Below are 26,462 nucleotides of genomic sequence, written 5' to 3'. Positions count from 1 at the left end.
TTGCGAGAGGGTGAATTTGAGCACGAATGATCAAATTCGGAGGAATACGGAAGTGTGGAAAATAGTCTATAAATACATGAATACGTGGCGAAGAGGAATAATAATTACGGAAAAGGTCTTCTGCTCTGCTTCGGACATCCCTTCCGCTTCTTCCTCTTCTTCGCCGTCTGCGGAAATGACGGAAGAAGAGGTAGCGATGGAGATGGAAGCTGTGGAAGCTGTTTACGGCGATGAAGCCGTCATAGTGGATTCGTATCCTCCTCATCTTCACCTCCACATCAAGCCCCGTACCGCCGAGATCTCTTCTCAGCAGGTTTTGATTCTTTTAAAAATCGAAACTTTACGCATTGAAGATTGTCAAATTAGTGTCTTTGGCTTTGTTGGTGTATTGGGTCGATCGTACAAAAGCTTTAAAGCTGAAGGGGATGCAAAAGTTTTGATTTTTATGTTTTTTTTTTTTTGTTATCTCTTTTATTGTTATTTGATGACATTGTGGTAATGCTCTGCTCTTCAGTTTGTGGAAGCGGTTGTGAGAATACAAGCTGGTCCTAAGGTACTGTTTGGTTTCCGTGTTCTAGTGAATCATTGTCTGTCTCATTCATTGAGCTAAAAAGGATCTTCCTTTTCTTGTTGTTGTTGTTACAGTATCCAGACGAGCCGCCACAGATTAGTTTGATTGAGTCTAAGGGTCTTGATGAGCAAAGGCAAAAGCTTTTGATGGGTTTTGTGCAAGAGAAAGCTTCTGAACTATCTTCTTCTCTAATGCTAGTTGCACTTTGTGAGGTTAGAAGAATCTTTAAATTCATTTTCTTGTTTAAATCTCTAGTAGTATATAACTGAGGTTGCTGAATCACAAGCAAACGATCTGCATAGGTATATGTAAGATAGAATCTCATGTAGTATAACGAACATTATATGTTTGTAGGAAGCAGTAGAGAGGCTGACGATTATGAATCATCCTGATGGTGATTGTCCACTGTGTTTGTATCCGTTATTCCCTGAGGATGGCCAGAGTAATCAAATGCCCTTTATGAAGCTCATGTCTTGCTTCCATTGTTTCCACTGGTAAAGAACCGTTGACCTCTCTGTTACAAAATTATTTTTATTTCCCAGTGTTTAAGGTGTCTAATGGTTCTTTACTGATTTCAAGTGATCAGTGAGTGCATCATTAGGTGGTGGAACTGGCTTCACACAGAGAAAGAAGCTGATTCACAAAATGGTGAGATAATGTCTTTTTTTGATGGAAACTGGAAAGGAATTAGATTCAATGAAATAATCTATAAATAAAATTAAGTATTGCAGGTAACTCTAGATCAGTAGATAAAAGCTTGGGAAACTGTCCAGTGTGCCGCAAAGTTGTTCATGCGAGTGATATTGAACATGTTCTCGGCTTAGTCGGTGCAACTCAGTCATCTCAACATGTGAGTGAGCCATTAACTTCTGATCATGTGGACTTTTTTTTTTGTCTTTGCATTGATTCTAGCTTTCATGCTTTGGGACCGAGCAGGAATCTGGTTTGCTACAAGGTGAGGAAGGAGAAGACCCAGTGCTCCAGTCAGAATCAGAGAACATGAGAAGAGTACGTTTTGAGGCTATTCTAAAGACGCAGGAAGAGAAGGGTGGTCTGGTTCAACCAAAGAAAAACATATCGGTTGTACCTGGTATGTATCTTCCTCCTCCACCACCTCCTGCATCATCTTCATCAAACCAAGAAGAAGCTAGTCAAAGTCAAGAACAAGAACACAAAGAAGCTGAATCAGAGACGAACTCTAGCACCTCCAACAACAGGAGAGGAAGAGGCAGAGGCAGAGGAGGCCGGGGACATAGTAATGTCAACAGAAGGAAGCAGAATCCGCAAGATCCAAGAAAACCTACGAAGCAATGGGTGCAGAGGAGTTGACAGAACTCATGTATTATTTATATATATCGAGAGAGAGAGACAGAGATCAAACTCAGACTCAAAAACTGACTACAAATACAAAAAAAAAATTCCGCTGTTTTACAAGGATAGTTTTTTAAAAAATTTCACACATTAAAAACATCTAAATTTTAGTTAAATTTATATAAATTTACAAAATTAACCACAACAATCTAAAACTGTAATTATTGTCAGAAAAAGTGTGGCAATTATTTTTTATATCTATGTTCTTATTAGTTAATAAAATATTTGTGCGAGCTAATATATATTTTAATAATTTTAGTTTAATATTATTTTTATATTTATGCTAATGTATTTAATTAGATATAAATATTAATTTTTGTGTTTTTTTTCTGTCTTTTTAATCAAATCTCAATTGCTTATTGTGTGAATTTTTTTTTCTTATTGTTTACACATGATTCTTCTATTTAGAAATTGAATCTCAATTTAGTGAAGTTTTTTTTTAATATTAAAGAGTCTATTTTTTTAAAAAAAATTCGTTTAATTGCAAACGCACTCAAAATGAAAAATAATATTTATTTTATTAGTATATGTTTTTGGCCACGTAGAAGTATAAAACAATGGAGATAACTTGAATAAAACTCAATAATACACATCACTGATTTTCATGATCGGTTTAAAGAAATCTAATACTTGGTTTGCATACCAAGACCCAATGTGCATGTTAACACATGTATCACTGAATATTAAAATTTTAAATTGGTGTCATGTCATAGAAATAGAACAATATTAATTAATTAAACTCTGAAAAAATTTACATTGTATCATGAATAGTCAATTCTAACTTAGTTAAAATTTTTTTTTCTGCAATGAGATATTTCAAAGGTTCAACATTCACAACTTCGCCAATAATATCTAAAACAAAAAACATTAGAAAGAAGAACTCTTGAACAAACATATCATAAATAAAACACATCAATCAAAACAAAATATGATATAGAAAATATACCGACTAAAAATTCATTTTCAGATTGACGTCCCTATATTTTTTAAAATTATCTGAAATCATTATTTGTTGACTCTTTTGGAAAATCATCACAAGGTATGATTTTGGTTGTTTTATAGAAATTTATCTTAAAAACCAGATGAGTCTTTTTATATTTTATGGTATAATCACCGAAATTGAAATTATGCAGAATAAAAAAATCCCGTTGAGATAACATATATAGAAAGTTACCCAAAAAATAGTCTCCAAATGAACATTTTTCAATAGAAGCATGAGTCTTAGTTCCCTACAAATTAAATTTCAAATAAGTGACTAACACAAAATCATATAATTAATGTGAATCAAAAATGAAATAAATTAATATATTTACAACATCATCAATACCAATTCAATTGAAACAAATTTTGACTTTTTCATGATTTTAAAGTATCAACACCTTTACTCTAATTTTATAGTAATCTTTAGCCGACTCAATAACTCTAATACAAAAAGTGAAATGGGGTTCTTTTTCAAAAAGACAACATTTGAAAATGTTTCATATTATTTAAAAATGAAGTTTTGTAAGTTTTGTGTGTATTTCCCGTATGATGAGAATACATACTATCATAGCATAGAGTTGGCAAATAATTATAATACATTATTAAGATGGATACTAAGATAAAGTCGGCATTATAATTCTTTTTATTAGCATTTATATACTACTATAACTATAATACAACATAGACTAAGATAAATATCACTTACACATTATCTATATTATCATTAAACTATAAAGTATAATAAAAAATAGATTATATTCCACGTCCAGTAACAAATGTGATTTAAAATTATCAGTAACAAATATGATTTTAAAACAGAATAATAAGAATTGGTTCTAACTCGTTAAAGTTACAAAATTTATTTTAAAAATTATATATCTAATTACAAATCTTTAAATAGTTTTATTATTTAAATTAATAAATTAATGACCCAGAGAAAACTAATAATAAATCAATGAATTAGTTAAATCCTAATAAAAACATGAAAAATTAGCAAAACTAAGTAAAATGATGGAGAACGTGACAATAAAACCAAAAAATAATAATTATATATCTAGTTACAAAGTTTATAATTATATTATTTAAATTAATAAATTATTACGTATGATCATCTATATTCAGACATCTAATGGGACAAATGTCTTCATGAGTCTCTAACAGCTTTCAGAGATTATCTCTTTATACATGATAAGACTTGTATTTTTTCGTATTGTTTAAGTCGGTTTATAAGACCGACTCTTACTCCCTATATAAACACATCGAGTGTGTGATAAATAATATAAGTGACACTAGTCATATTTCTATCTCTCTCTACGTACCACAACAACTTAATACAAAGCTAATGCAAAGATCTAGCTTCTTCTCCCTCACGTATGTACACCACTCCATGAAGAAATAATATAAATATTTCTTCAAGCTTTATAATTCACAACACGTAATCATCACGAAGCTCTGACCAACTGAGGTTTCTCAATTCGAAAGTTCTTAAATCAGCCGAGGCGTTGCCTTCCCTGACTGATCGTTATGGAAGGCTATGCTTTCACGATAAAAGAAACACGTGGTAGGCTTTACCTCCGTGAATTGAAAAAAAAAAGGTTACGTGGAAGGCTTTGCCTCCGTAAATAAAAAGAAAAGGTCAAAAATGGTAGACTAAGTCTCCTCGGACCTTGAAATAAGAAAAGATCAAAATGGTAGACTTTGTCTCCTCTGATCTTGAAAACAAAAAGTAAAAGTCAAAATGGTAGACCATGTCTCCTCGGACTTTAAAAAATAATGATCAATATGGTAGTCTATGACTCCTCGGATCACGTGGTAGGCTAAGCCTCCAATTTTTTTTATTGCTCTTTAAATTTCGGCAATTTAATTTATGCATTTATTTTATGCTTTTAATTTATGCATTTAAATTTCCGTCTTTATATATTATTATTCTATGAACACGGTTATCATGTCAAATTTGACAAAGCTCAAAAAAAGCCCTTGATATTACGAGAAATAATTATAAGACTTGGGAAGTGGGTGCAAAGATGCACCTGAGAGAAAATGAGCTTTGAGAAATCATCGATAAGTTGAAACGATATTGGATGAGAAAAAGAAAAACCATGATATTTTACCCCACTTTAATGATAGTTTATAAAATGAGGTGTATCATGAGAAAAGATCTAGAATATCTTTGATAATTAAATCCTTGAAAGAAAGGATCGGAGTTGATGTAAATCCTCCGTGAAAACTGAAAAAAAAAATGAAATCATGATACTAAACAATCAAATCGGTCCTACTAGAAAAAGACGAGGATGTGGATGCGGTTGAAATCGCTATCGTGGTCGTGGAATAGGACGAGGAAGAAGATTCCGTCCATGTGAAATAATTAGAACTTCCACGAAAAATGAAAGTGGTCGGGTGATAAAAGGCAAACAGAAAAAGTTTGCTATAGATACAGCCAAAAAGAAAATTGGGTACGTAATTATCGTACGCCAAATAATTAGCCGATCTATATTGAGAATCAAAAAGAAAAAGAGAAGGAAAGTATATTAAACTTCGTCTCTTATGAGCCCGAACCATCTTTCATAGCTTGAATACTCATCTTGATGATTCAGATTCAGATTTTATGATTGGTCCAGAAAATAAAAATAAAATATCGATGTGATATGAGAATTATTTTTCTGAAGAAAATTTTGAGATTCCGGATGGAGATAGTCATACTTGGCAGATATTTGGTCATCGTACATGGTTAAAGGTAACAAATATCTATCTTTTCTCAAAATAAATAAGTATAGTATCTAGTAATATAAACATATTATTGGCTCTAGAAGAGCTTATGATGAAAAGACATGCATAAGAAAAAGATGGCAAAATTATAAATGAGTGGTAAACATAAAGTTTACTGATATATAGCCATCTCCAATAATGTTATCGACATTATTGTGAAATGTTGAAAAACCAGAAGTTTTTCACATATAGCATGTCAAGAACATAAAGGAAACCATCATGGGTGATGAATCATCAAACAAGTTCACAATATGTGATTTCTTTAAGCAGACCCCAAATTAAGATCTCACTTTAAAGGATTTGAAACATAATTCATCTCAAAATGGGAAAACTGAATATGTTATTGGTTCTAGAGTGGGATTCAGTACGAGATTTTAGACATGAAGTGTCATCATCTCGAGGGGGAGAATTAAACAATCCTAATGAGTGGAACATTGAGAAAATTATGTTGGCCACTCAAAAAAGAACTAGATAAAGTAAATTCAAGTAAGATGATCCCCATGATCGGGTGTAAACATACAGTTGTGCATGTAATAAAGGCATATACAATCCAGAAGGATAATATGATAAGCTGATGGAATGAGATATGTGAAATGGATTACAATGAAAAGTAGGATAATCCATTTACAAAATGCCTCCCAAACATTTTGATGAAATAATGATATCTCATATTCCATCTGAAATGCTCCAATAAGAAAATAGTGTCCTAAAAGGACGATATATGAGTCTATGGTACGCTAGAGACGTGATAGACCATTTTGGTTCCAAAGAGTCCTCGAAAAGGAGCAAAAATGTAAATAGAAGATGAATCTCATGATGAGACCGTTGATATGGTTAATATAATAGTCAGGTACCTAGGTAAATCATTGATGATGATAAAGAGATCTCGATTAACCATATCAGTACGGGTAAAAAGATGAAACCACAGAGAAAATTGATTGTCGACAATAAAATAAAAAAGCGCTATATAAATAAGGATCATGATTCTACCTCTATATATGAGGGTAGAGTGAATTGATTAGCCAAAGAGTGAATGAGGCAATCAATTTGATATAAAGCTCGTTAGAAAAACGAGAAATGTTTGGACCAAAAGTCCAAGGTATATATTTCTCCAGAGAATGAAATAAAAAAATGACCTTGAGGTATGAAAAACGGCTTGTTCCAAGGTCACTGGAGAAAATTTAAAATAGATGCAGTATATTGAAATGTCTGGCAGGACATAAACGACTTGAGTTGCAACTTGATATTTAGTAGTCCCTGGAGAGTTAAAGATGCTCTCGGAAATGTATAAAACTCTGAAAGAGTTAGAACAAACCGTATATAAGGTATCTTGAATCAGTAACTGGTGATATGTTTATGGCATGGTTCGCCGTTTGCCATTTTAATGAGAATGAATTTCCATTGTTTGGGGGAGGAATTAGAGAAATTCTTAAAGATATTATATGGTGTACACAATCGTTGTTACACCTTGACCCCCTATGAATTAAAGAGAATAGGAAACTCAGGAAATTGTGCATTTGCATAATTTGGCAAACCAATTACCAAATGGGTTCACAGATACGACATGATATACCCGCTGAAAATGCTCCATCAAGAGTTGATGTTCCTAAAGAACAAACTGATGGTAACAAAATGAATGAGCCTAGGGTTCAGTTAAAGAGGGGGAGACTAGCGGGTTCTAAAGATAAAAATCCCCGGAAAAAAATTGTTGAGAAAAGTAGAAAGGTTCGGAAAGAACCTGATATTGAAAGATGTCTGAAAGAAGGCATAAGTGGAAAAGTTCCAGAAGAACCTGTTATTGAAAATTTCTGAAAGAAGGCATAGATGAAAAGGTTCAAGAAGAACCAAATAAAGATAGGGATCCAGATGACGAGAAGGTAACAGAAAAATATGAGATTTCCATCAACTACGATTGAGATGAAAAGTTATCAATCAGAAATAAGATAAAAGATGTTGATGGAATATTCTCATTTTCTGTGTCCAAAGAGATCGATCATAAAAATGATGATCCCGATCCAAGGTCCATTTTGGAATGTCTTTGGACCTATAGTCATAATGTAGCATCCCCGATCCTAGATAGGATCGTTGGGACGAGCCATGGTGCGAGGAGACGCACCAGTCAGGTCATCAGACAGACGCACCAGTCAGGTCATCAGACCTAAGGACAAGCGTATCATGGCTCAAAGACAAGGTTAAGGGCATCAGGAAGCTGAGACTTAACCAGGATGAAGTAAAAGGAAACTTAAGAGAGCTGGGTGAGTGACCCGTAGCTGGACAAAGGACGAGAGCAAGCTCAACCAGCTGATGATAGTATGGAGTTAGCTCATTCAGTCTTGGGTAGCTCACTGGAGCTGATAGACTAGCTCACTCAGCTGGGAACAGTTGGTCACGAGCTCAACTCAGCTCGATGGAGTGTTATGGTCCGGGCCGGTGTGGTCGGGCCATGGGCGGTTATGGGCTGGTGGGATCTTGACATGAACCACCAAGGATCCGTGGGTCTTGGCCTCAGACAAGGGACTCAGGATGATGTTCTGGGCCTAGTTTTCGGACAGCCCAAAGGAGAGAAGGACAGTTGGGCAGTTATTTCCGAAAAGGTGCAAAAGGGGCAGTTTTGTGCCCTTTCTCTCTAACTGCTTGTGCCGGTTTCTCCAGGGCATTTGGGGCTCAGTTTCTCTATAAATAAAGAGTCCCTGGCACAGATAATGGCACGAAATTCCTTAGGCAAAGCTCTGCCAAAATCGTACCAGAAAGATAAAGAGAGAGAGACCGGCGGTTGTGAGAGGAGGACCGTGTGGAGTGGTGTGATCTTGCTGGCGTGTTCTGATCGAGGGAAGACCAGGCCGTAGAGATGGATACCAGACAGAGGGACAAAGAGAAGGAGAAGTAGAAGGACGTGCCTCCAGGGGAAAGAACTCCTGAGGTTAGTGGTGTAGACTGCAAGAGACGGCCCCGGGCCTGCGGATGAACCGTATGGACTTGTGGTCGGATTGCTTTGCAGAAACATCCATTCTCTTTACTTCTTCTGAATCTGTTTTTATATTATGTCATGTGATGTTATTGGATTGATGGAGACAGGGAACGCTGAACCCAGGCCTTGGTCGGTTCAGAGACTAAGCCTTAGGCAACAGCCGGGCTGTTCTATGATCGGATCTCATACCTTGGGTTGGATCGGTTGAGATCTGATTATGGGAATCTCTTAGTTAGGAATTATCATGAATTGTCATGAATTTTATTTAGTTTTTGGGAATTTATTTAGGTAGGTCCATTCTGGACAGACCCTAGTTCTTAGGAACGAACCATGCAATCTTAGACTTGATGATTAGGTTATCGGCCTGTTGTGTTTATCTTGTGGTTTGCGTGGTTTCAGGACCGGACCTGGACCGTGGTAAAGGAAAGATGCCGTGAGGATTCAAGCCAAGGGAAGATGTGTGGTGAATGGGTCATTGTGGATAGATGTGAAGTATTGATAGCCTATTGTGCAAACTGTGAACTTATGATAGATTAAGTGTGTAAACCTATTAGTATGAATCTATGGATGATGTATGGATCTCATTTATTATATATACAATCCGATTTGCCTTATGTTCACTTGATAAGATTGTTTTGATCATGAACCTCACTTGAAATGGAATTGAACTTAGTAATTAAAAGACCTTAAAACCTGAATCAGACATTCAAATGTTTGATGGTAAGGTCGCGGATCAGTTTGGGCTTAGAGCCGGGATCGGGCCTTACAAGTTGGTATCAGAGCATGCTTGATTCTAGGATTTGTTGGGTTATGTGTTCACCACACTTCTGGCTTGGGTTTCACGGTAAGATTGGGTAGTAAATGATGTTTTACTAAACCGTGCGTGTTGATTGAGGTTTAAACAGGTTCATGGGACTAACCGGTTTGTGTTTTCAACTCCTAAGGGAACTAAGAGAACAAAGTCAAGGAGGGGCAAGGAAGTGGCTGGTGCTTCTGTACCGGTTATTGGAGATGGGATCAATCCCACTCAAGTGTTGCCAACCCAGACGGGGCTGGTTAACAATGAGACCGGGGAGCCCTTGGGGCCGATCCTGCCTACTGAGGTTCAGGTAGATAACCTGGGCGAGCAACATGAGTTGGGATGTGAAGAGGAAGGTGAATCCTCCCATGCAGGAGATCAGACAGGTCATGGAACGGGTGCAGTAGAGTTGGCCGAGCCGTCCATGCGCGAGGTGTTGGACGTGGTTAAGGCCATGGGCACTCAGATGTTGGCATTCACTCGAGCATTAACCCCCTTGGAGAATTCTTCTGTGGGTCAGGTCACACCAGCTCAGGCCACGGCTCAGGAAACTCGGAGGGCAGCTCAGACAGCTGGGGCAGCAGCAGGTGTAGCACAAGCAGCTGCACAGGTAGCTCGAACAGCTGCTACGACAGTTGAGGATCGAGCTACGGTCGAAGCTGATGTAATGGAGATTGACCCACCAGCTCGTCCAGCTAGGAGAGTGGATTATTTGAGCTTGCTAGCTCACATCTCCAAGCTAGGTACGAAGCAGTTTGCTGGTAGTACCGATCCTATCGAGGCCGATGAGTGGAGGAGCAGGTTAGCTCGGAACTTCAGCTCAACTCGTTGCCCAGAGGAGTACAAGAAGGACATTGCAGTTCACTTCCTGGAAGGTGATGCACACAACTGGTGGTTAGCTCTGGACAAACGCACCAATGGGAGTATTGAGCGTTTCTCAGACTTTGAGGTGGAGTTCAACCACAAGTACTTTCCAGCTGAAGCATGGGATCGTCTGGAGTCTCAGTTCCTGGACTTAACTCAGGGACGCATGTCAGTGCGTGAGTACGAGGAGAAGTTCAACAGGCTCAGACGTTACGTAGGTAAGGAGCTGGAAGAGGAGACGGTACAGATACGTAGGTTTGTCCGGGGCCTAAGGGTCGAGCTGCGAACCTACTGCTCGGTTGGTCATTTCCAGACGGTGTCTGAACTCGTGGAGAGGATGGCTATGGTTGAGACTAACTTGGCCAAAGAGGCTAAGCTGAAATCCAGGAGCCATGTGTCTTCTGGTGGTTCCGGTAGTGATCGGAAGAGGAAAAGAGACACGGCCGAGGAGGGTAGAACCTCAAGTGGTAGGCCTGAATGTCCTAAGTGTGGGAGACGTCATGGAGGCGAGTGCTGGAAGGCTATGGGAGCTTGCACTCGTTGTGGCAAGATGGATCACTCAGCTCGGGACTGTCCAGGGCCGGAACAAGGCCGCAGACAGGGCTCAAGTGGGGGCGATACCAGAGGATGTCACCATTGTGGGAAGGCGGGACATTTCAAACGAGAATGTCCCAAACTTCAAGCAAAACAGGAGAAGGGCCACGGGGAGGCAAGTAAGTCAAGCCAGAGCCGGGGCCAGACCTCTACGCCAAGGGTTTACAAGCTGTCCAAGGACGAGGACGAGACCAAACCATTCAAGTCGATCACTGGTAATGACTCTGGGATTATTCTTTTTCAATTCAGTAGAATTGCATGGTAACGGAACCTAGAACGGATTAGATACTTAGATTGAGTCTTTGTAGGGACCCTAAGTATTGGGGGTGTGGAAACACACGTGCTTTTCGACACTGGAGCCACACACAGTTTTGTGAGCCCAGGGTTAATCGGAAAGGGTTTGTTCCAGATTGGGACGGGGGGTGATCCATGCATAGTATATGCAGCCGGTGGCCAAGTGATGCATTCATTGGGACTGGTTAAGGACATCCCAGTGATGATCCAGGACAGGGTAATGCCCGTGGATCTGGTTGTAGTCCCCCTTAAGAATCACGAGGTGATATTGGGTATGGACTGGCTTGGAAAGAATCGGGCCACCTTAGATTGCCACCGGGTCGGGTGCAATTTGAGAGTGGGTGTGGACCCCCGATCAGGTTCCAGGGTATTAAACCGGCCTCAGGTTGCTTAGTGGTATCAGCAATCCAAGCAGAACGGATGCTTGAGAAGGGTTGTGAGGCTTACTTGGCCACAATCACCACTAAGGAGGTCGTGGGGGTGTGGTGACCCAGATGGGATACCGCTGGTCAGTGAGTTCGAGGATGTGTTTCGGACGCTACAGGGCATCCCCCCTGATAGGGTCGATCCGTTCATAATAGAACTGGAACCAGGGACGGCCCCAATGTCTAAAAGTCCCTATCGAATGGCTCCTGCCGAGATGGCTGAGCTAAAGAAACAACTTGAAGAGTTGTTGGACAAAGGGTTTATAAACCCGAGTGTCTCGCCTTGGGGGGCACCAGTCCTGTTTGTTAAGAAAAAGGATGGTAGCTTCAGGCTATGTATTGATTACAGAGGATTGAATAGGGTGACTGTGAAGAACAAGTACCCATTACCCAGGATTGATGAGTTGTTGGATCAACTTAAGGGAGCCAAGTGGTTTTCCAAGATCGACTTGGCCTCGGGATATCATCAAATCCCAACAGAGCCCAACGATATCAGGAAGACGACATTCCGGACCAGGTATGGCCACTATGAGTTTGTGGTTATGCCATTTGGTCTGACCAATGCTCCAGCTGCGTTCATGAAAATGATGAATGGTATCTCTCGAGATTTTTTGGATGAATTTGTAATCATCTTTATAGATGACATACTGGTATATTCCAAAAGCAAGGAAGACCATGAGAGGCATCTGAGGGCAGTATTGGAACGGCTAAGAGAACAGCAACTCTTTGCTAAGTTAAGCAAGTGTAGTTTCTGGCAGAGGAGCATTGGGTTCCTTGGGCACATTGTCTCAGACCAAGGAGTGTCTGTAGATCTGGAGAAGATTCAGTCTATCCGGGCTTGGCCGCAACCTAAGAATGCTACGGAGGTCAGAAGCTTTCTGGGGTTGGCTGGCTACTACAGAAAGTTCGTCAAAGGGTTTGCGAGTTTGGCTCAACCCATGACACAACTCACAGGCAAGGACGTGAAGTTTGTCTGGACAGGGAAGTGTGAGGAGTGTTTCACGGCCCTTAAAGACATGTTGACAAGTGCGCCAGTTCTGGTACTACCTGAGGTGGATCAACCTTATGTAGTATACACGGACGCGTCCATCACAGGGTTGGGGTGCGTCCTGACTCAACATGGTAAGGTGATTGCCTATGCTTCAAGACAACTAAGGAAGCATGAAGGAAATTATCCGACCCATGATTTGGAGATGGCGGCCGTGGTGTTTGCATTGAAGATCTGGAGATCGTATCTATATGGTGCTAAGGTACAGATCCTTACCGACCATAAGAGCCTCAAGTACATATTCACTCAACCAGAGTTGAATTTGAGGCAGAGACGATGGATGGAGTTTGTGGCAGACTATGATTTTGATATTGCTTACCACCCTGGTAAAGCAAATTTGGTAGCAGATGCTTTGAGCCGTAGGAGGGCCGAGGTATCAGCTGAGAAGGAAGCAGAGGTGTTGGAAGGGATGGTCCGGTCTTTGCATCTGAACACTTTGGCCAGCGAGGACGAGCCTTTGGGTTTAGAGGCAGTAAACCAGGCTGATCTCCTTACCAGGATCAGGCAAGCACAAGGCTTGGACGAGAACCTACAAAAGGTTGCTCAGAACGAACTGACTGAGTACCAGATCATGTCAGATGGAACCATTCTGGTACGAGGTCAAGTCAGTGTACCCAATGATAAGAATCTGAGGGAAGAAATTATGAGGACCGCTCATAAATCCAAATTCTCAATACATCCTGGTGCAACAAAGATGTATCAAGATCTTAAGAGATACTATCATTGGATACGAATGAAGGTAGACATAGCTGAGTGGGTGGCCAAGTGTGCTACTTGCCAGTTAGTCAAGGCGGAGCATCAGGTTTCGAGTGGGTTGTTACAAAGCTTACCCATTCCGGAATGGAAGTGGGATCACATCGCAATGGATTTTGTGACCGGTTTCCCCACAACCACGAAAAGGAATGATGCGGTTTGGGTGGTAGTAGATAGACTCACCAAATCAGCACACTTCCTGCCCTTGAAGAAAACAGATGGGGTCGACCAGATCGTGGTCAAGTACATGGACGAGATCGTGCGGCTACATGGTGTTCCATCTAACATTGTGTCAGATAGGGACCCGAGGTTTACTTCACGTTTCTGGAAGGCTTTCCAAAAGGCCTTAGGAACGAGAGTGAACATGAGCATGGCTTACCATCCCCAGACGGATGGGTAGTCAGAACACACAATCAGGACACTAGAGGATATGCTAAGGGCATGTGTCCTGGATTGGGGCGACTCATGGGAAAAACACCTACCATTGGTGGAGTTTGCATACAATAACAGCTTCCATCGTAGTATTGGCATGTCCCCCTATGAAGCCTTATATGGGCGGCCATGCAGGACACCATTATGCTGGACCCAAGTGGGGGAGCGCAGCATGATAGGGCCTGAGATAGTTGAGGAAACAACTGAGAAGATCAAGTTCATTCAGGACAAGATGAGAACATCACAAGACCGGCAGAAGCATTATGCTGACAAACGTCGGAAAGAACTTGAATTCGAAGTTGGTGATATGGTGTACATGAAGATGATAACCTTCAAAGGAAGGGTGAGAATCTCAGGTAGGAGGAAGTTAGATCCGAGATACTTGGGTCCATTCCAAATTGTTGAGAGAGTGGGAGCAGTGGCGTACAAGTTGGATTTGCCGTCCAAGATGGATGCATTTCATAATGTGTTCCATGTCTCTCAACTAAGAAAGAGCCTGTCGGATCAGGATGTCTTCATACCAGAGATTCCTTCTGATCTAGGGACGAACCTCACCTTAGAAACAAGGCCGGTTCGGATCATGGACAGAATGGAGAAGACGACTAGGAATAAAACAACCCAAATGCTCAAGGTGATTTGGGAGAGCAATGGGCGAGAAGAAATAACTTGGGAGACAGAGGCAAGAATGAAAGCTGAGTTTCCTGACTGGATGAAACAATTCGAAGAAGAAGTACTTGGTGCGGATTCGAGGACGAATCCATATCAAGTGGGGACGAATCCATATCAAGTGGGGGAGACTTGTAGCATCCCTGATCCTAGATAGGATCGTTGGGACGAGCCATGGTGCGAGGAGACGCACCAGTCAGGTCATCAGACCTAAGGACAAGCGTATCATGGCTCAAAGACAAGGTTAAGGGCATCAGGAAGCTGAGACTTAACCAGGATGAAGTAAAAGGAAACTTAAGAGAGCTGGGTGAGTGACCGGTAGCTGGACAAAGGCCGAGAGCAAGCTCAACCAGCTGATGATAGTATGGAGTTAGCTCATTCAGTCTTGGGTAGCTCACTGGAGCTGATAGACTAGCTCACTCAGCTGGGAACAGTTGGTCACGAGCTCAACTCAGCTCGATGGAGTGTTATGGTCCGGGCCGGTGTGGTCGGGCCATGGGCGGTTATGGGCTGGTGGGATCTTGACATGAACCACCAAGGATCCGTGGGTCTTGGCCTAAGACAAGGGACTCAGGATGATGTTCTGGGCCTTGTTTTCGGACAGCCCAAAGGAGAGAAGGACAGTTGGGCAGTTATTTCCGAAAAGGTGCAAAAGGGGCAGTTTTGTGCCCTTTCTCTCTAACTGCTTGTGCCGGTTTATCCAGGGCAGTTGGGGCTCAGTTTCTCTATAAATAAAGAGTCCCTGGCACAGATAATGGCACGAAATTCCTTAGGCAAAGCTCTGCCAAAATCGTACCAGAAAGATAAAGAGAGAGAGACCGGCGGTTGTGAGAGGAGGACCGTGTGGAGTGGTGTGATCTTGCTGGCGTGTTCTGATCGTGGGAAGACCAGGCCGTATAGATGGATACCAGACAGAGGGACAAAGAGAAGGAGAAGGAGAAGGACGTGCCTCCAGGGGAAAGAACTCCTAAGGTTAGTGGTGTAGACTGCAAGAGACGGCCCCGGGCCTGCGGATGAACCGTATGGACTTGTGGTCGGATTGCTTGGCAGAAACATCCATTCTCTTTACTTCTTCTGAATCTGTTTTTATATTATGTCATGTGATGTTATTGGATTGATGGAGACAGGGAACGCTGAACCCAGGCCTTGGTCGGTTCAGAGACTAAGCCTTAGGCAACAGCCGGGCTGTTCTATGATCGGATCTCATACCTTGGGTTGGATCGGTTGAGATCTGATTATGGGAATCTCTTAGTTAGGAATTATCATGAATTGTCATGAATTTTATTTAGTTTTTGGGAATTTATTTAGGTAGGTCCATTCTGGACAGACCCTAGTTCTTAGGAACGAACCATGCAATCTTAGACTTGATGATTAGGTTATCGGCCTGTTGTGTTTATCTTGTGGTTTGCGTGGTTTCAGGACCGGACCTGGACCGTGGTAAAGGAAAGATGCCGTGAGGATTCAAGCCAAGGGAAGATGTGTGGTGAATGGGTCATTGTGGATAGATGTGAAGTATTGATAGCCTATTGTGCAAACTGTGAACTTATGATAGATTAAGTGTGTAAACCTATTAGTATGAATCTATGGATGATGTATGGATCTCATTTATTATATATACAATCCGATTTGCCTTATGTTCACTTGATAAGATTGTTTTGATCATGAACCTCACTTGAAATGGAATTGAACTTAGTAATTAAAAGACCTTAAAACCTGAATCAGACATTCAAATGTTTGATGGTAAGGTCGCGGATCAGTTTGGGCTTAGAGCCGGGATCGGGCCTTACAAGTTGGTATCAGAGCATGCTTGATTCTAGGATTTGTTGGGTTATGTGTTCACCACACTTCTGGCTTGGTTTCCACGGTAAGATTGGGTAGTAAATGATGTTTTACTAAACCGTGCGTGTTGATTGAGGTTTAAACAGGTTCATGGGACTAACCGGTTTGTGTTTTCAACTCCTAAGGGAACTAAGAGAACAAAGTCAAGGAGGGGCAAGGAAGTGCTTGGTGCTTCTGTACCGGTTATTGGAGATGGGATCAATCCCACTCAAGTGTTGCCAACCCAGACGGGGCTGGTTAACAATGAGACCGGGGAGCCCTTGGGGCCGATCCTGCCTACTGAGGTTCAGGTAGATAACCTGGGCGAGCAACATGAGTTGGGATGTGAAGAGGAAGGTGAATCCTCCCATGCAGGAGATCAGACAGGTCGTGGAACGGGTGCAGTAGAGTTGGCCGAGCCGTCCATGCGCGAGGTGTTGGACGTGGTTAAGGCCATGGGCACTCAGATGTTGGCATTCACTCGAGCATTAACCCCCTTGGTGAATTCTTCTGTGGGTCAGGTCACACCAGCTCAGGCCACGGCTCAGGAAACTCGGAGGGCAGCTCAGACAGCTGGGGCAGCAGCAGGTGTAGCACAAGCAGCTGCACAGGTAGCTCGAACAGCTGCTACGACAGTTGAGGATCGAGCTACGGTCGAAGCTGATGTAATGGAGATTGACCCACCAGCTCGTCCAGCTAGGAGAGTGGATTATTTGAGCTTGCTAGCTCACATCTCCAAGCTAGGTACGAAGCAGTTTGCTGGTAGTACCGATCCTATCGAGGCCGATGAGTGGAGGAGCAGGTTAGCTCGGAACTTCAGCTCAACTCGTTGCCCAGAGGAGTACAAGAAGGACATTGCAGTTCACTTCCTGGAAGGTGATGCACACAACTGGTGGTTAGCTCTGGACAAACGCACCAATGGGAGTATTGAGCGTTTCTCAGACTTTGAGGTGGAGTTCAACCACAAGTACTTTCCAGCTGAAGCATGGGATCGTCTGGAGTCTCAGTTCCTGGACTTAACTCAGGGACGCATGTCAGTGCGTGAGTACGAGGAGAAGTTCAACAGGCTCAGACGTTACGTAGGTAAGGAGCTGGAAGAGGAGACGGTACAGATACGTAGGTTTGTCCGGGGCCTAAGGGTCGAGCTGCGAACCTACTGCTCGGTTGGTCATTTCCAGACGGTGTCTGAACTCGTGGAGAGGATGGCTATGGTTGAGACTAACTTGGCCAAAGAGGCTAAGCTGAAATCCAGGAGCCATGTGTCTTCTGGTGGTTCCGGTAGTGATCAGAAGAGGAAAAGAGACACGGCCGAGGAGGGTAGAACCTCAAGTGGTAGGCCTGAATGTCCTAAGTGTGGGAGACGTCATGGAGGCGAGTGCTGGAAGGCTATGGGAGCTTGCACTCGTTGTGGCAAGATGGATCACTCAGCTCGGGACTGTCCAGGGCCGGAACAAGGCCGCAGACAGGGCTCAAGTGGGGGCGATACCAGAGGATGTCACCATTGTGGGAAGGCGGGACATTTCAAACGAGAATGTCCCAAACTTCAAGCAAAACAGGAGAAGGGCCGCGGGGAGGCAAGTAAGTCAAGCCAGAGCCGGGGCCAGACCTCTACGCCAAGGGTTTACGAGCTGTCCAAGGACGAGGACGAGACCAAACCATTCAAGTCGATCACTGGTAATGACTCTGGGATTATTCTTTTTCAATTCAGTAGAATTGCATGGTACGGAACCTAGAACGGATTAGATACTTAGATTGAGTCTTTGTAGGGACCCTAAGTATTGGGGGTGTGGAAACACACGTGCTTTTCGACACTGGAGCCACACACAGTTTTGTGAGCCCAGGGTTAATCGGAAAGGGTTTGTTCCAGATTGGGACGGGGGGTGATCCATGCATAGTATATGCAGCCGGTGGCCAAGTGATGCATTCATTGGGACTGGTTAAGGACATCCCAGTGATGATCCAGGACAGGGTAATGCCCGTGGATCTGGTTGTAGTCCCCCTTAAGAATCACGAGGTGATATTGGGTATGGACTGGCTTGGAAAGAATCGGGCCACCTTAGATTGCCACCGGGTCGGGTGCAATTTGAGAGTGGGTGTGGACCCCCGATCAGGTTCCAGGGTATTAAACCGGCCTCAGGTTGCTTAGTGGTATCAGCAATCCAAGCAGAACGGATGCTTGAGAAGGGTTGTGAGGCTTACTTGGCCACAATCACCACTAAGGAGGTCGTGGGGGTGTGGTGACCCAGATGGGATACCGCTGGTCAGTGAGTTCGAGGATGTGTTTCGGACGCTACAAGGCATCCCCCCTGATAGGGCCGATCCGTTCATAATAGAACTGGAACCAGGGACGGCCCCAATGTCTAAAAGTCCCTATCGAATGGCTCCTGCCGAGATGGCTGAGCTAAAGAAACAACTTGAAGAGTTGTTGGACAAAGGGTGTATAAACCCGAGTGTCTCGCCTTGGGGGGCACCAGTCCTGTTTGTTAAGAAAAAGGATGGTAGCTTCAGGCTGTGTATTGATTACAGAGGATTGAATAGGGTGACTGTGAAGAACAAGTACCCATTACCCATGATTGATGAGTTTTTGGATCAACTTAAGGGAGCCAAGTGGTTTTCCAAGATCGACTTGGCCTCGGGATATCATCAAATCCCAATAGAGCCCAACGATATCAGGAAGACGGCATTCCGGACCAGGTATGGCCACTATGAGTTTGTGGTTATGCCATTTGGTCTGACCAATGCTCCAGCTGCGTTCATGAAAATGATGAATGGTATCTTCCGAGATTTTTTGGATGAATTTGTAATCATCTTTATAGATGACATACTGGTATATTCCAAAAGCAAGGAAGACTATGAGAGGCATCTGAGGGCAGTATTGGAACGGCTAAGAGAACAACAACTCTTTGCTAAGTTAAGCAAGTGTAGTTTCTGGCAGAGGAGCATTGGGTTCCTTGGGCACATTGTCTCAGACCAAGGAGTGTCTGTAGATCTGGAGAAGATTCAGTCTATCCGGGCTTGGCCGCAACCTAAGAATGCTACGGAGGTCAGAAGCTTTCTGGGGTTGGCTGGCTACTACAGAAAGTTCGTCAAAGGGTTTGCGAGTTTGGCTCAACCCATGACACAACTCATAGGCAAGGACGTGAAGTTTGTCTGGACAGGGAAGTGTGAGGAGTGTTTCACGGCCCTTAAAGACATGTTGACAAGTGCGCCAGTTCTGGTACTACCTGAGGCGGATCAACCTTATGTAGTATACACGGACGCGTCCATCACAGGGTTGGGGTGCGTCCTGACTCAACATGGTAAGGTGATTGCCTATGCTTCAAGACAACTAAGGAAGCATGAAGGAAATTATCCGACCCATGATTTGGAGATGGCGGCCGTGGTGTTTGCATTGAAGATCTGGAGATCGTATCTATATGGTGCTAAGGTACAGATCCTTACCGACCATAAGAGCCTCAAGTACATATTCACTCAACCAGAGTTGAATTTGAGGCAGAGACGATGGATGGAGTTTTTGGCAGACTATGATTTGGATATTGCTTACCACCCTGGTAAAGCAAATTTGGTAGCAGATGCTTTGAGCCGTAGGAGGGCCGAGGTATCAGCTGAGAAGGAAGCAGAGGTGTTGGAAGGGATGGTCCGGTCTTTGCATCTGAACACTTTGGCCAGCGAGGACGAGCCTTTGGGTTTAGAGGCAGTAAACCAGGCTGATCTCCTTACCAGGATCAGGCAAGCACAAGGCTTGGACGAGAACCTACAAAAGGTTGCTCAGAACGAACTGACTGAGTACCAGATCACGTCAGATGGAACCATTCTGGTACGAGGTCAAGTCAGTGTACCCAATGATAAGAATCTGAGAGAAGAAATTATGAGGACCGCTCATAAATCCAAATTCTCAATACATCCTGGTGCAACAAAGATGTATCAAGATCTTAAGAGATACTATCATTGGATACGAATGAAGGTAGACATAGCTGAGTGGGTGGCCAAGTGTGCTACTTGCCAGTTAGTCAAGGCGGAGCATCAGGTTTCGAGTGGGTTGTTACAAAGCTTACCCATTCCAGAATGGAAGTGGGATCACATCGCAATGGATTTTGTGACCGGTTTCCCCACAACCACGAAAAGGAATGATGCGGTTTGGGTGGTAGTAGATAGACTCACCAAATCAGCACACTTCCTGCCCTTGAAGAAAACAGATGGGGTCGACCAGATCGTGGTCAAGTACATGGACGAGATCGTGCGGCTACATGGTGTTCCATCTAACATTGTGTCAGATAGGGACCTGGGGTTTACTTCACGTTTCTGGAAGGCTTTCCAAAAGGCCTTAGGAACGAGAGTGAACATGAGCACGGCTTACCATCCCCAGACGGATGGGCAATCAGAACGCACAATCAGGACACTAGAGGATATGCTAAGGGCATGTGTCCTGGATTGGGGCGACTCATGGGAAAAACACCTACCATTGGTGGAGTTTGCATACAATAACAGCTTCCATCGTAGTATTGGCATGTCCCCCTATGAAGCCTTATATGGGCGGTCATGCAGGACACCATTATGCTGGACCCAAGTGGGGGAGCACAGCATGATAGGGCCTGAGATAGTTGAGGAAACAACTGAGAAGATCAAGTTCATTCAGGACAAGATGAGAACAACACAAGACCGGAAAAAGCATTATGCTGACAAACGTCGGAAAGAACTTGAATTCGAAGTTGGTGATATGGTGTACCTGAAGATGATAACCTTCAAAGGAAGGGTGAGAATCCCAGGTAGGAGGAAGTTAGATCCGAGATACTTGGGTCCATTCCAAATTGTTGAGAGAGTGGGAGCAGTGGCGTACAAGTTGGATTTGCCGTCCAAGATGGATGCATTTCACAATGTGTTCCATGTCTCTCAACTAAGAAAGAGCCTGTCGGATCAGGATGTCTTCATACCAGAGATTCCTTCTGATCTAGGGACGAACCTCACCTTAGAAACAAGGCCGGTTCGGATCATGGACAGAATGGAGAAGACGACTAGGAACAAAACAACCCAAATGCTCAAGGTGATTTGGGAGAGCAATGGGCGAGAAGAAATAACTTGGGAGACAGAGGCAAGAATGAAAGCTGAGTTTCCTGACTGGATGAAACAATTCGAAGAAGAAGTACTTGGTGCGGATTCGAGGACGAATCCATATCAAGTGGGGACGAATCCATATCAAGTGGGGGAGACTTGTAGCATCCCTGATCCTAGATAGGATCGTTGGGACGAGCCATGGTGCGAGGAGACGCACCAGTCAGGTCATCAGACCTAAGGACAAGCGTATCATGGCTCAAAGACAAGGTTAAGGGCATCAGGAAGCTGAGACTTAACCAGGATGAAGTAAAAGGAAACTTAAGAGAGCTGGGTGAGTGACCGGTAGCTGGACAAAGGCCGAGAGCAAGCTCAACCAGCTGATGATAGTATGGAGTTAGCTCATTCAGTCTTGGGTAGCTCACTGGAGCTGATAGACTAGCTCACTCAGCTGGGAACAGTTGGTGACGAGCTCAACTCAGCTCGATGGAGTGTTATGGTCCGGGCCGGTGTGGTCGGGCCATGGGCGGTTATGGGCTGGTGGGATCTTGACATGAACCACCAAGGATCCGTGGGTCTGGGCCTCAGACAAGGGACTCAGGATGATGTTCTGGGCCTAGTTTTCGGACAGCCCAAAGGAGAGAAGGACAGTTGGGCAGTTATTTCCGAAAAGGTGCAAAAGGGGCAGTTTTGTGCCCTTTCTCTCTAACTGCTTGTGCCGGTTTCTCCAGGGCAGTTGGGGCTCAGTTTCTCTATAAATAAAGAGTCCCTGGCACAGATAATGGCACGAAATTCCTTAGGCAAAGCTCTGCCAAAATCGTACCAGAAAGATAAAGAGAGAGAGACCGGCGGTTGTGAGAGGAGGACCGTGTGGAGTGGTGTGATCTTGCTGGCGTGTTCTGATCGTGGGAAGACCAGGCCGTATAGATGGATACCAGACAGAGGGACAAAGAGAAGGAGAAGGAGAAGGACGTGCCTCCAGGGGAAAGAACTCCTAAGGTTAGTGGTGTAGACTGCAAGAGACGGCCCCGGGCCTGCGGATGAACCGTATGGACTTGTGGTCGGATTGCTTGGCAGAAACATCCATTCTCTTTACTTCTTCTGAATCTGTTTTTATATTATGTCATGTGATGTTATTGGATTGATGGAGACAGGGAACGCTGAACCCAGGCCTTGGTCGGTTCAGAGACTAAGCCTTAGGCAACAGCCGGGCTGTTCTATGATCGGATCTCATACCTTGGGTTGGATCGGTTGAGATCTGATTATGGGAATCTCTTAGTTAGGAATTATCATGAATTGTCATGAATTTTATTTAGTTTTTGGGAATTTATTTAGGTAGGTCCATTCTGGACAGACCCTAGTTCTTAGGAACGAACCATGCAATCTTAGACTTGATGATTAGGTTATCGGCCTGTTGTGTTTATCTTGTGGTTTGCGTGGTTTCAGGACCGGACCTGGACCGTGGTAAAGGAAAGATGCCGTGAGGATTCAAGCCAAGGGAAGATGTGTGGTGAATGGGTCATTGTGGATAGATGTGAAGTATTGATAGCCTATTGTGCAAACTGTGAACTTATGATAGATTAAGTGTGTAAACCTATTAGTATGAATCTATGGATGATGTATGGATCTCATTTATTATATATACAATCCGATTTGCCTTATGTTCACTTGATAAGATTGTTTTGATCATGAACCTCACTTGAAATGGAATTGAACTTAGTAATTAAAAGACCTTAAAACCTGAATCAGACATTCAAATGTTTGATGGTAAGGTCGCGGATCAGTTTGGGCTTAGAGCCGGGATCGGGCCTTACAAGTTGGTATCAGAGCATGCTTGATTCTAGGATTTGTTGGGTTATGTGTTCACCACACTTCTGGCTTGGGTTCCACGGTAAGATTGGGTAGTAAATGATGTTTTACTAAACCGTGCGTGTTGATTGAGGTTTAAACAGGTTCATGGGACTAACCGGTTTGTGTTTTCAACTCCTAAGGGAACTAAGAGAACAAAGTCAAGGAGGGGCAAGGAAGTGCTTGGTGCTTCTGTACCGGTTATTGGAGATGGGATCAATCCCACTCAAGTGTTGCCAACCCAGACGGGGCTGGTTAACAATGAGACCGGGGAGCCCTTGGGGCCGATCCTGCCTACTGAGGTTCAGGTAGATAACCTGGGCGAGCAACATGAGTTGGGATGTGAAGAGGAAGGTGAATCCTCCCATGCAGGAGATCAGACAGGTCGTGGAACGGGTGCAGTAGAGTTGGTCGAGCCGTCCATGCGCGAGGTGTTGGACGTGGTTAAGGCCATGGGCACTCAGATGTTGGCATTCACTCGAGCATTAACCCCCTTGGTGAATTCTTCTGTGGGTCAGGTCACACCAGCTCAGGCCACGGCTCAGGAAACTCGGAGGGCAGCTCAGACAGCTGGGGCAGCAGCAGGTGTAGCACAAGCAGCTGCACAGGTAGCTCGAACAGCTGCTACGACAGTTGAGGATCGAGCGGTCGAAGCTGATGTAATGGAGATTGACCCACCAGCTCGTCCAGCTAGGAGAGTGGATTATTTGAGCTTGCTAGCTCACATCTCCAAGCTAGGTACGAAGCAGTTTGCTGGTAGTACCGATCCTATCGAGGCCGATGAGTGGAGGAGCAGGTTAGCTCGGAACTTCAGCTCAACTCGTTGCCCAGAGGAGTACAAGAAGGACATTGCAGTTCACTTCCTGGAAGGTGATGCACACAACTGGTGGTTAGCTCTGGACAAATGCACCAATGGGAGTATTGAGCGTTTCTCAGACTTTGAGGTGGAGTTCAACCACAAGTACTTTCCAGCTGAAGCATGGGATCGTCTGGAGTCTCAGTTCCTGGACTTAACTCAGGGACGCATGTCAGTGCGTGAGTACGAGGAGAAGTTCAACAGGCTCAGACGTTACGTAGGTAAGGAGCTGGAAGAGGAGACGGTACAGATACGTAGGTTTGTCCGGGGCCTAAGGGTCGAGCTGCGAACCTACTGCTCGGTTGGTCATTTCCAGACGGTGTCTGAACTCGTGGAGAGGATGGCTATGGTTGAGACTAACTTGGCCAAAGAGGCTAAGCTGAAATCCAGGAGCCATGTGTCTTCTGGTGGTTCCGGTAGTGATCGGAAGAGGAAAAGAGACACGGCCGAGGAGGGTAGAACCTCAAGTGGTAGGCCTGAATGTCCTAAGTGTGGGAGACGTCATGGAGGCGAGTGCTGGAAGGCTATGGGAGCTTGCACTCGTTGTGGCAAGATGGATCACTCAGCTCGGGACTGTCCAGGGCCGGAACAAGGCCACTGACAGGGCTCAAGTGGGGGCGATACCAGAGGATGTCACCATTGTGGGAAGGCGGGACATTTCAAACGAGAATGTCCCAAACTTCAAGCAAAACAGGAGAAGGGCCGCGGGGAGGCAAGTAAGTCAAGCCAGAGCCGGGGCCAGACCTCTACGCCAAGGGTTTACGAGCTGTCCAAGGACGAGGACGAGACCAAACCATTCAAGTCGATCACTGGTAATGACTCTGGGATTATTCTTTTTCAATTCAGTAGAATTGCATGGTACGGAACCTAGAACAGATTAGATACTTAGATTGAGTCTTTGTAGGGACCCTAAGTATTGGGGGTGTGGAAACACACGTGCTTTTCGACACTGGAGCCACACACAGTTTTGTGAGCCCAGGGTTAATCGGAAAGGGTTTGTTCCAGATTGGGACGGGGGGTGATCCATGCATAGTATATGCAGCCGGTGGCCAAGTGATGCATTCATTAGGACTGGTTAAGGACATCCCAGTGATGATCCAGGACAGGGTAATGCCCGTGGATCTGGTTGTAGTCCCCCTTAAGAATCACGAGGTGATATTGGGTATGGACTGGCTTGGAAAGAATCGGGCCACCTTAGATTGCCACCGGGTCGGGTGCAATTTGAGAGTGGGTGTGGACCCCCGATCAGGTTCCAGGGTATTAAACCGGCCTCAGGTTGCTTAGTGGTATCAGCAATCCAAGCAGAACGGATGCTTGAGAAGGGTTGTGAGGCTTACTTGGCCACAATCACCACTAAGGAGGTCGTGGGGGTGTGGTGACCCAGATGGGATACCGCTGGTCAGTGAGTTCGAGGATGTGTTTCGGACGCTACAAGGCATCCCCCCTGATAGGGCCGATCCGTTCATAATAGAACTGGAACCAGGGACGGCCCCAATGTCTAAAAGTCCCTATCGAATGGCTCCTGCCGAGATGGCTGAGCTAAAGAAACAACTTGAAGAGTTGTTGGACAAAGGGTGTATAAACCCGAGTGTCTCGCCTTGGGGGGCACCAGTCCTGTTTGTTAAGAAAAAGGATGGTAGCTTCAGGCTGTGTATTGATTACAGAGGATTGAATAGGGTGACTGTGAAGAACAAGTACCCATTACCCATGATTGATGAGTTTTTGGATCAACTTAAGGGAGCCAAGTGGTTTTCCAAGATCGACTTGGCCTCGGGATATCATCAAATCCCAATAGAGCCCAACGATATCAGGAAGACGGCATTCCGGACCAGGTATGGCCACTATGAGTTTGTGGTTATGCCATTTGGTCTGACCAATGCTCCAGCTGCGTTCATGAAAATGATGAATGGTATCTTCCGAGATTTTTTGGATGAATTTGTAATCATCTTTATAGATGACATACTGGTATATTCCAAAAGCAAGGAAGACTATGAGAGGCATCTGAGGGCAGTATTGGAACGGCTAAGAGAACAACAACTCTTTGCTAAGTTAAGCAAGTGTAGTTTCTGGCAGAGGAGCATTGGGTTCCTTGGGCACATTGTCTCAGACCAAGGAGTGTCTGTAGATCTGGAGAAGATTCAGTCTATCCGGGCTTGGCCGCAACCTAAGAATGCTACGGAGGTCAGAAGCTTTCTGGGGTTGGCTGGCTACTACAGAAAGTTCGTCAAAGGGTTTGCGAGTTTGGCTCAACCCATGACACAACTCATAGGCAAGGACGTGAAGTTTGTCTGGACAGGGAAGTGTGAGGAGTGTTTCACGGCCCTTAAAGACATGTTGACAAGTGCGCCAGTTCTGGTAC

At 44.1% G+C, this 26,462-nt stretch overlaps 2 protein-coding genes across 2 annotated transcripts; both read left to right on the top strand.

Annotated features, from left to right (window-relative positions):
* Positions 1-47: 47 nt before the first annotated feature.
* LOC111215144 (E3 ubiquitin-protein ligase RNF25-like) lies at positions 48-2,005 on the top strand. Its single transcript, XM_022718479.2, has 7 exons — positions 48-313; positions 515-553; positions 646-783; positions 926-1,065; positions 1,158-1,219; positions 1,303-1,421; positions 1,508-2,005. Exons 1-7 carry the CDS (start codon positions 77-79, stop codon positions 1,898-1,900), a joined length of 1,128 nt encoding a protein of 375 aa, XP_022574200.2. The 5' UTR covers positions 48-76; the 3' UTR covers positions 1,901-2,005.
* Positions 2,006-8,142: 6,137 nt separating this feature from the next.
* LOC125585993 lies at positions 8,143-16,165 on the top strand. The gene is made up of 5 exons (XM_048755749.1): positions 8,143-8,283; positions 9,057-9,149; positions 9,563-11,129; positions 11,223-11,470; positions 11,612-16,165. Exons 1-5 carry the CDS (start codon positions 8,143-8,145, stop codon positions 13,832-13,834), a joined length of 4,272 nt encoding a protein of 1,423 aa, XP_048611706.1. The 3' UTR covers positions 13,835-16,165.
* Positions 16,166-26,462: the final 10,297 nt, after the last annotated feature.

Source organism: Brassica napus, chromosome C4 (genome assembly GCF_020379485.1).
Source record: "Brassica napus cultivar Da-Ae chromosome C4, Da-Ae, whole genome shotgun sequence".
NCBI classification, from domain to species: domain Eukaryota; kingdom Viridiplantae; phylum Streptophyta; class Magnoliopsida; order Brassicales; family Brassicaceae; genus Brassica; species Brassica napus.
This window is presented reverse-complemented; position numbering and strand designations above follow the sequence as displayed.